This window comes from Cydia strobilella, chromosome 13 (genome assembly GCF_947568885.1).
Source record: "Cydia strobilella chromosome 13, ilCydStro3.1, whole genome shotgun sequence".
NCBI classification, from domain to species: domain Eukaryota; kingdom Metazoa; phylum Arthropoda; class Insecta; order Lepidoptera; family Tortricidae; genus Cydia; species Cydia strobilella.
Window position 1 is genome coordinate 14,116,076 of NC_086053.1, and position 11,023 is coordinate 14,127,098.

An 11,023-nucleotide genomic window follows, 5' to 3' on the forward strand; every position below is an offset into this window, starting at 1 on the left:
GTTAGTTTTCTATATAATTTTCATACAAAATGTAAAATAATAAAAAAAATAAAGCTTTACTTATCGTATACTATAGCTAGTGATCGTCGGATGTCGGATACATTATTTGTCAACATTAATAATTAAATTTTAAAGCAATATTTATATATTTACTACTCATGTACCGCCGGAAAAGTTGGAAAATTGTGAAATTTCCACATAACAAAAATTTCGGAAACTATTATTAATATTATTATTGTATGGAAATCGAATGTGACGAACAGTGACGTAATCCAATGCATACAGAATACAGAACCTTAATATATTATACATAAACGACTGAACGATTATGCCATACAAATAAATGAATGGAAATTGAATATTTACATTTCCAAAATGAATGTTTCCTTTGTTTCTAGTGAAATTTTCCTGAAACGTCCGAGAACTTTTCCAACTTTTTGAAAACTTTCCGCAACTTTCACATCTGTATTTATGGGCTAGTTCCTGTATAACAAATATTAATTTCAGTTCTATTGTCTCGAAAAGTGCTATATACCTACTAAAATTCTACCCTACCCTACCCTACCCTACTAAGGGATAAGTTCGCCTTTGTACATCTTATTATTTGTACCATGTAATTTTTAATATGTATTTTTGTACAATAAAGAGTTTACTACTACTTCTACTAAAACCGGAGAAACTCATGTAGATTTTAACATCTATTTTTAGAACGATCATCGTTCAATTTCCCGTTTGAAATCACATTTTTTGCGTTTGTTAAATTGTTTAGTAAAATATATCCATGGACTATGGACTATGTATGTATATTCGTATAACTCGGAGATACAGACACAACTTACATACCTACATTATACGACTATTTCGTCTACCTTTTAAGAACGTAATATTGAATATTGTCTTCGGTTACCGCGATAGTTACTCATGAAATAAAACTATGAAGTGTGTGTTGACCACGAACGCTGTAAAGGGTTCGAAACGCCGGGATGTATTATAAATTCAATATACGCGATATAATCCGTTTTCATAGTTTTATTTCATGTACGTAATATTTATCAATTTGCCAGATTTTTTACATTATTTTCTGTTACGAAAGTCGAATGGTGATCACCGCGTGGTGGTTCATCGCGGACACAAAACCACAGATTCTCGCAACTGACCATTTAAACGTAAAAAATAATTGAATACCACGTTTTATAATTGCTGTGCCGCTTCACTATATATTGGCATCATCATGAAATAACTTGGAAATAACTTAAGCAAGGCGTAGGTATGCACTTGTATCGTAAAATAACGTAATCAATTTACGAAGGTCTGAGCAATTTCATGGTTGGACAGATACTTGCAAAAACTTATATACAATGTTTTTATCTTTATAATCGGCAATGCACTGCTATTGTGGTCAGAGCAAATGGACCAGATACAGGGGGGGGGGGCGATTTTTGAATTTCGATCGCACGATTTCGTCACTCGAAAATCCGTAAAAAATATCATTTTTGAAGACCTATCCATAGATGACCCACACGCATGGGTGAAAAAAATTTTTTTAAGTTTCCGTTCTAAGTATGGGGAACCCCCAAAATTTATTGTTTTTTTTTCTATTTTTGTGTAAAAATCTTCATGCGGTTCACAGAATACATCTACTTACCAAGTTTTAACAGTATAGTTCTTATAGTTTCGGAAAAAAGTGGCTGTGACATACGGACGGACAGACAGACATGACGAATCCATAAGGGTTTCGTTTTTTGCCATTTGGCTACGGAACCCTAAAAACGGCGAAATGCTAATTTTTGAAATACGAGCGATATATAGAAAACTGTTAAGTAATGTAGAAATTTCACATATTTCTACATTACTTAACATTTAATTAAGAACTGCTTACGTTTAAAAAGCAATATTGATGCATTTAATAGGTTTTTCAATGTTGTAATGTCAAGTATTCCGACTGGACACATAATGTCTGCAGTACATACATTGCTGGCTCGATTAAGTTTGTTAGAAAATAACAGAAAATTAATTTTTCATTTTTCCCCCACACATTCCTTGGTTCCTTAATACTGACATGGGTCGGAAAACTATCGTAACAGCGCATAGATTACGAACTGGTCACGTGCCCCTCAATAAATTTAGGTTTCTAATGAAGCAGATCGACTCTCCTAACTGCGACATCTGTAGATCAGTAGAAGATGTCTATCACATTCTAGTAGAGTGTAGTAGAAATCGCGCCCTTAGGGAGGCGCTCATAACTTCAGCTAATCTAATGCCATATGACATCGGTGCATTTATACACATTCTTGGTAACCCAGCATCGGACACGGCACAAACGGTGTATAGATTGGCTAAAGTTAGGCTTAATAAATAGATTATAGTTGTTCTGAAATTATAAGAAGCGGACTTATTAGGGCCGATATGTACAACAGTATAAAGGTCCTGTAAAATAATAAAATAAATAAATAAATATAAATTAAATAATAATAATTTTTCATTTTAATTAATTAAAACTATTTAAACATAATTCCTGAGTAGTTAAAGGATATATATTTTAATTTTTTGCTCTTATTACAGGCCATGTATGCAAATTGAGAATCTAGTGGTATTGACCACTCGTTTTTAATTTTATTAGTAGAATTTAAATGCTTAGTATTGGAGATAGTATTGAAGGGAGCCACACGAAATCGAGCGCTCGAAATTAAAAAATCGGCCCCGTATTTAAAGCAGGAAAAATAGTTCGCTAGTTCTAACCTAACCCTCCTTTCGCTAGGCAGTTATTCGTTTGTGTGTACTCGCAGTTCCAACCTATCCTAACATATTTATGCCATGCAATTATTATACCACACAAATAATTATGTGATGTCACTTGTTATAACAAATAATGACAAGAGTATGTAATAATTATAACAATGTATATTAGACGAAGTGTACCTTACCACCACCACCACCATTACACCAATAATAACATTATGTATACCGTTAATTAGGTATTACGGTAGTATGCCATTTATTACGTTATTCAAGATAACAATATACCTAACTATAATACATGAAAAGTAATTATAACAACTGTAATGTACATATTCGTTGCAAAACAAATGAAACCCGTCCCAATTTACTTACATAACAAGGTTCATGTATGTAAATTAGGTAAAACGAGGTTATGGCATATTCCGAAGGTATTTATAATGTTTTAAGTGTTTTAACTTTACTCGTGAGCAATCAAAACCGCTCATTTTGTACGGAAAATCCTTAATCAATCATTCATTTTCGTATTCCTTTCGTGCGGATTTAGGGTCGGTTGCACCAAACCGTCTGTCACCGTTTTACCGTTCGCTAAATTTTATTGTATGGAAAGTTTCATAGTTCTCTGCTCCTTGACGTTAATCAGTCTGTTAATTGTGGTTGGTGCAACTGGCTCTTAGTATTTACCTATTTAGGATACCATGTCTAATACGATATTGTCAAAAGCTGAATAATGATTATTATTATCAGTGTTTCATCTTCATTCATTAGGCAGTAACCATTATCCTCTTTGAATAAGAGCAACGTAATCGAAATCACGAAGCTAATAAATGCACAAAATTCAAAATTCCAACAATAATCTTATTGTCGAATTCAGCGCAAGCGAAATCTTCTTTTATTAATCGTATCAATTCTGTTTAGATTTGAAAGGAACGTGGCAGCGTTCACGCTTTCTACGAGGTTCTCTTTAGTTTCACGACTTTTATTTACATTTGTGTGTACAGGATTCATTCAATTAATTTAAAATTTAGAGTCACACCAACACACCAACCTACAGGCGTATTGTGATTTTAGGGTTATGGATGAGATCTGTGGATGTTATGAAAATTCATAACAAGCCAATTAACCGATTTTCGAGTGATGTCACCCGAAAATCGGTTAACTGGTAGAGATCCCTTAAGGGATAAGTTCGCCTTTGTACAAATGATGCGTTTTTCTCGTGTTTTATGTTTCGTGTTTAATGTTTTTGTACAATAAAGAGTTTTACTACTACTACTAAATCGGTGGAAAACGGCGTAATGCTTATTTTCGAAATACGAGCGAAAGAAATTGAGAATCTATAGTAGTTTAGTGGTATTGACCACTTGTACTACTATTAGTAGAATGTAAATGCCTAAATCTAGGAGGATATAACCAAACGGAGTAGCCATTAACAGGCATTCCCCTCTGTCGAAAATAGTTGGCCAATGGTCATACACAATGTATGGACTGACGTTTATCTGACATGGATATTTTGACGTTACGTACACATTTGACGTTCCCCTCCCCCGCAAAAATTGGCAGACATTTTTGTACAGCAAATTAGAGACGTGGCGGCTCCGTTTGGTTATATCCTCCTAGGCCTAAATAGTAGTGGAGATATTATAGAACGAAATACACGAAATCGAGCGCTCGAAATTCAAAAATCGGCTCCTTGGTCGAGGAAATGTCACTATTGACACTGGCAGCTCCGATCCGTAACTAATCCAGATCTAATTCATAACCTGTTATTAAATCAGAATACGCCAGTTGGCCGCCGCGCCGCCATACAATCGAAGTTACGCTCTCATTTTGAAACGACATTCTGAAATATAATTATTTCAGATGAATTTAAGTAACATATATCTGTCTGGTACTAGTTATGTTATGTAAACGCAATTAGCAAATATATACTCGCAATAAATACGAAACAATGTGTGGGATTAGTTGTCAAGCGGACCCCATGCTCCCATGAGCCTTGGCAAAATGCCGGGATAACGCGAGCAAGAAGGATACAGTTAATTAGGTAGGTATATCATGTCATGAGAAAATAAATGATAAATCTGATTTTTATCTTGAGCCATCCAGTTCGGGCGTATATTATTGTTAGATAAGTTAAAGATAAGATAAAGATAGTTTATTATTCAAGTAGGCATTACAATGCGCTTATGAACGTCAAATAAAGCTACGCTGGCTCTAACCTTACACCTCTGCCCTGAGAAGATTTAAATCCCCCGCAATTGAAGGAGGGTATCCCAATATGGGACCCAGGGCCGGATTTAGAGGTGTGGAGGCCCCGGGGCAACAAAGGAGTGGAGCCCCCCTGGCCCTAAATTATTTATCCGAAATCGCTCTTTTGTGCAGGCCGGGGGCAACTGCCCCGGTTGCCCTCCCCCAAATCGGACTGGCGAATCGAATCCCCTGATGGGACCGGCAACAAACTCGGCGGGACACATCTAGTTATTGATCTATAATCTACATTATATCCAACATAACAGGAAGTAGGTAATCATCAAGTAAACGTAATTATAGTTTGGTTGTCTCAGCATTATTAATCTAGATTTAATGTTAAATAAGTTTCTTACTTACATAATCGTGGGCTGATTGAGGCAGATTAGCTATTCGTGCTAACGTGCTTATTTCATTAATTGATTTTGAATATCGACAATATATTTTTGAGCAAGATTGTATACACGGTTGCACGCTATTCACATTACAAGTACTTAAGGTTTATAAAATACTCGCTACCTTGGGCTTTAATATGGCCTTTGAAATATCTGGCCTACAAGTCTCTTTAGCCTTAGATATAAGTACCTATTTGAATTAGGTTATTTGACTGCTATAGTTATTGCCCACTCCATAGTAGTTAACAATAAAACTTCTATCGCCTTTTGTTTCTTTCCGATTTGTTAGAAGTGGCCAATAACTATAGCGGTCACCCTACCTATCTGAAAAATATATAAAACAAAAAAAGTTTCGTATTAAAATGTACCTATGCCTATGTGATCAACTGAATTGGTGGCTTTTCTGATAATGGCAGAAAATAAAACAAAATGGGCGACAGCAGAGAAATATGAAACTTTCCATGCAAAAAAATTAGGGAAGGTATTGACGGTGTCAGACGGTTTGGTGCAAAGTTGCAAACGGTCCTAAACATTCAGAATCCCTACTAATACGAGTATTATATATGCGATACCTTAGTAACTCTGTTTGTCTGTTACCTCTTCACGCTTAACCCCCGGCATCTATTTTAATGATATTTGGTATGGAGATAGTTTGAGGCCCGGGGAAGGACGTAAGATTTTATCAATCATCATCATCATTACACAAAGCGAAGTCGCGGGCAGAAGCTAGTAGCTGTAATAAATATCGTACAATTAGGTTGGTAGCGAATTTCAAAGAATACTACAGTTTTAATATCAAATCGAAAAAGTCAATAAGCTTTCTACAAGTCATACTCCATACGATAAGTCTCCGCCTAAACTAATGATTCATTCCGGTTTAAAATGCTTGTATAAAATAAACATGTCTCAAGTATATTTGAGCACATGAAGCATCGAAAACCGCTCGAGTGCGATTTCTACCGTTTTCCACCGCCACGCACTTTTACCGTAATCACGGCTTTCCAATGATACGCGGGCTAATTAGATCTTTACATAATGCTTCATCAGTTCTTGTCAGATTTATACGTTTCCTTATTATGTCTAGATGTTCCGTTTTTTTGGAGTCAGTATATCCGATTGCTAAGACTATTCCGCGAAGCGCTTCCCATTAGGTTAAAGGAATGCGTTTTTTGCACAAATATCAAGTCAGTTCTTTAACTTCTATTGCTTTTAAAGTGTTCTACGGAAAAGTATATTTTTATCTATTACAATTTACGAGTTTTCTATGAACCAGTGGTAGTTTGCAACATGCATAATGTTTGCCTGATTGTAAATTGGTTTGGTTTTAGAACAAGTCCCTTTAAAACTATATGAGTTTAACGAACTACATATTCAATTATTATTCTTGAGAATATCGATGCTTCTTTCCTAATTGGTCCTGTGCATAATGATTTAGAAATATTAGGTAAGTATATTCAGCAATGCACCCTACGAAATGTTGGTCACGTCATTCACTTATTTCGCAGCTTAACTTATGGCTTTGCGTTGGTCATAAATCATAAATCGCATTCAACGACAAACATCAGAATAGAAAAGCACTTGCAATCAAATCAAAGGATCGTTAAATGTGAACCCTACATCCACTTTGTAAAGATGCTTTTTCAATGCAGATTTTTATACGTAAGTAAGTATTCTATAGAAAGACTTGAACGACGTTTACGGGGTTATAATGCAATGGATGTAGTAAAAGGAATTTTCATTTTTATGGCATTAAGTTCACTTTCGAATAACTCCAAGAAGAGATTGATGTATGTAGGTACGGCCAGCATCAATAGTAGCGGATAAGATTAGGTACCTACGTAACTTATCTAGGTAAAAATATTATCTATTAGCTTTACAAAAAGATAGAGATATGTAAAACAATTATAATTTGGCGTACTTTGGAACACGAACTGTAGAAATACATCTCCGGGATGTTGCTTTCAGTATGAATCAAACAAACGATTTCTCCGAAACTTACAGACCGATTCGAACGTACACTGATATCAGAATGATATTGAATCATGTTATTTAGTTATCGTGCGTCTTGCCCGCGAGTACGAGCAAGTCAATTACGAGCGAAATTCACGATAACTGTATGACATTATAGAATCTTCGCTAACAATGTTTTGTAAAAAAAGGGTTTTATAAAAATTTGAGTGTGGCAGTCACTGGCGCACTATTAATGCTGAGTTGAGTGTAAAGCCTGTCAGACCCCATTGTGGTATAAAAAGCCCATTAAACTAGGTTAGGTTAGCTTAACGATCGTACGTCTGAGCTGAAAAGGCACCGTTATTCTGACACGTAATGTTGTTGCATCACACGCGATGCTCGGCCGCTGACCGTGACTATAACGGGATTCTAATCCAATATTATTATTATTATGAGATATATTATTTTGCGATTTGCGATGTTTCTGATACTGTCAAGGTCGTGAATCCATCGCATTAAGGCTTCTACAACCGTTGCAACGAATAGCATGCGATTTTAGATAATTGCCGGCTAAGTATTTAGAAGCTACGAATTCAGTCGATCGATCAAATGCCGCAAAGTATTGCAAATCGCATGCGATTATCGCGGACGTTTGGAGAGGCCATAAGATATCAGGAATTAAAATTTAACGTACTAGCTATGAAATTTACCTACATACCTAATCACGACCACTTAATACCTTTATCATAATATTTAAGAAATATCTTTTGTTCGCTATCACCTCGACCTTTTTTGACACTTGATTAAACCCTATTGTCAATTTAATTTTTATTCATATCAAAAACTATAATTCTAAGATACTAGGGTTGATTCAATCACTGTATAATACTCTAATACCAAAATTCAAACCTACTAACTTTACTAAATCTTAGCTATGTACAAAGGCAAATTGAATCAACCCTAAGAACTGAAGCAATCAATTCGGCTGGTCGACGCAGGGTTGCCCCCAGGTACCGGAACGGGACGCCGCAGGGAACGTGATTCCGGCATGGAAGCGGCAGATGCTGGCACGAAGAGCGGCGGAGAAGGCGAGGAGGGACTTGGAGAGGGAGCTGGCGGGTGAAGCGGAGAGGAGGCGCGCGGCGGCGGTGCCGGCATGGAAGCGGCAGCTGCTGGCTAGGAGGGAGGAAGCGGAGAATAGATTGAGGTAAGTGGCAGACTAGAAGGCGAGGAGGGACTTGGAGAGAGAGCTGGCATGAGAAGCGGAGAGGAGGCGCGCGGCGGCGGTGCCGGAGTGGAAGCGGCAGCTGCTGGCTAGGAGGGAGGAAACGGAGAATAGGTTGAGGTAAGAAAATGGTCTTTATTATAATAGTACGTTAGTCGTTGAAATTCCAGTAAAGAAATAAATAAGTAAAGAAAAATAAGTGATAAGTCATGATCCTAAGATCTTCTCTGTAAGGGAATATGATCTTTAGTTGCTATCTTCTCTGTAAGGGAATATGATCTTTAGTTGCTCTATTAGTAAATTATTTTACAATTTTTTGTTTTGCTTAATATAGCGCTATTTCTTAAGTTATTATTCCTTCAATGCTCATTACCATTCAAAACTTGTCAGACATCACGTGAAAACGACTTTAAATTATTATAATTGCATAATTATAATCACTAAATAGTATAAAACACAGTCGCTTCCTGCTGTCTGTCTGTACCTATGTATGCTTAGATCTTTAAAACTACGCAACGGATTTTGATGCGGTTGTTTGTAATAGACAGAGCGATTCAAGAAGAAGATTTATATGTATAATAATTCAGCGTTGCACTCGTGCGAAGCCGGGGCGGGTCTCTAGTTCTTAAAGAAAACAGCTACATAAATATTAGTAGGTAGATACTTTAATATACCAAAGCCAAGTTTGACACCCATCATATATTTCCAGGCAAACCCTCTACACCCCGAAAGTGGAAGAAACTAACGGGACGAACGGCGAATGGCGCGCGTACCCCAACGGCACGCAGAGGGCCGTGTCCATAGACAACATTACGCTATGCTACGACACCCCCTCGCAGCCCATGCGGGCGCCGTCGGAGGCCAAGCTCTCTACTGAGCATTGTAATGGTAAGCCATCCATTTATTACTCCTATGCACATCAGATTGCCCTTGCTAAGATACTAGTAGATAGTAGTAGTAGATATACCTACAGCGTGCGGTGACTCCCCGTAGGCGGTCTTTAAGGCGGTAAAACTCATAATGACATGCGTTTTGTACATCTCCCGCACCCCGCATGCGGGCCCTACCGACCAATGAAACTGAGCTTTTATAGCCAGTCTGACCGGACTCTTTATAAGCTGGGATGAGTTAAAACTTCTCGAGATTATCAATATTATAAAGTCCTGCAATTATTGGAAGATCTTTTTGTATTATACAATGCCGATTTGCGTCTTATTATTATTAGGTACACGTACACACATGTGAATGGCCTAAAGCTCAAACCTCTTTAATAAATCTGCAAATTAAAAACGCCTTTTTTCCAGGCCTTACAAATGGGAAGCACGAAGAGGAAGACGCAGACTCAAAGATCATCCCGTGGCGAGCGCAGCTGCGTAAGACCAACAGCAAGCTGAGTCTGCTGGAATAGCTTAGTTAGGTTATAAGGTTCCCATCTAGCTGGAGGACGCCCCGATCAAGCCACATAAACTCATCCCGTGGCGAGCGCAGCTGCGTAAGACCAACAGCAAACTGAACCTGCTCGAATAGCTTAGTTAGGTTATAAGGTTCCCATCTAGCTGGAGGACGCCCCGATCAAGCCACATAAATTCATCCCGTGGTGAGCGCAGCTGCGTAAGACCAACAGCAAACTGAACCTGCTCGAATAGCTTCTAAGGTGGAAGACGCCCTATCAAGCCAAGTACACGGCAAGTCGGTAATTCTTTGTCCACTTCGTCATTATTTGATAATATTTAGCCATCATCATCATTGGCAACATTTGCAGATGATTCTTGCAGAATCGGGTGCTTGTAGGTTGAATGTTGCGGGAGGTTGATCACAACGTCTGCGATGACTGTAAACCCATATACCACAGCGGCATCGTCTGCCACAGTAATCACAAATATGACGAGTCCGTTGGAGGAGGTCTGGCAGTACGGAGTCTTTTCTGTCTAAGGTAATTAGCCCAGGGGGCTTCAAAATTATCGCCGATTGTACGACCTTTGGCACTCCCACGGGCGAAAAGTAAGGCCCTAACGGCCGACATTTGAGATAACCAACTAGAATCTGTACTCAAGCTAGTGACAACAATTATCGCTGTTGTTTTGAATCCACTGAAATATTGTAAAATTTCAAAGACGACAATGATGGGTGGTTCAAACTCCTGAAGATGTTCCATGAGCGGGCCTCAAAATCTACGAGAATGTCAAAATATTGGCTGAATTGGCCTTTTAGGGCCATATGAAGATATTTATATTTGTCAGTGGCTAATTTTACATTATGATCGAATAACCCTTGAATAAAATTTAAGAACCCCTTACCCCTAGGTATATACCTACAAGATTTTAGACAGACTGGGGCGACCGAAGGCGTAACGTAGTTCTACAACGGTGACTTATCGCACGGTTATCTAAATATCTATCGAATAGTGATAGAGCCCCGATAAACGCAACCTAGCCACATTTTACAGACAATTTTTTACACCAGGGGCCCATTT

At 37.8% G+C, this 11,023-nt stretch overlaps 1 protein-coding gene across 5 annotated transcripts in view; it reads left to right on the plus strand.

The window, feature by feature from the left end:
* The window catches only part of LOC134746779 (espin), a 132,529-nt gene extending 122,485 nt beyond the window's left edge, over nt 1-10,044 (plus strand). For 2 of the 5 annotated variants that reach the window (XM_063681320.1, XM_063681318.1), the window contains exons 12-14: nt 8,324-8,532; nt 9,260-9,438; nt 9,855-10,040. In XM_063681320.1, coding sequence (XP_063537390.1) covers nt 8,324-8,532; nt 9,260-9,438; nt 9,855-9,958 — 492 coding nt within the window. In that variant the 3' untranslated portion in view covers nt 9,959-10,040. Of the gene's footprint in view, nt 1-8,323; nt 8,533-9,259; nt 9,439-9,854 lie in introns of all 5 variants that reach the window. The other 3 variants (XM_063681319.1, XM_063681317.1, XM_063681316.1) reach the window with 3 other exon arrangements.
* Nucleotides 10,045-11,023: the final 979 nt, after the last annotated feature.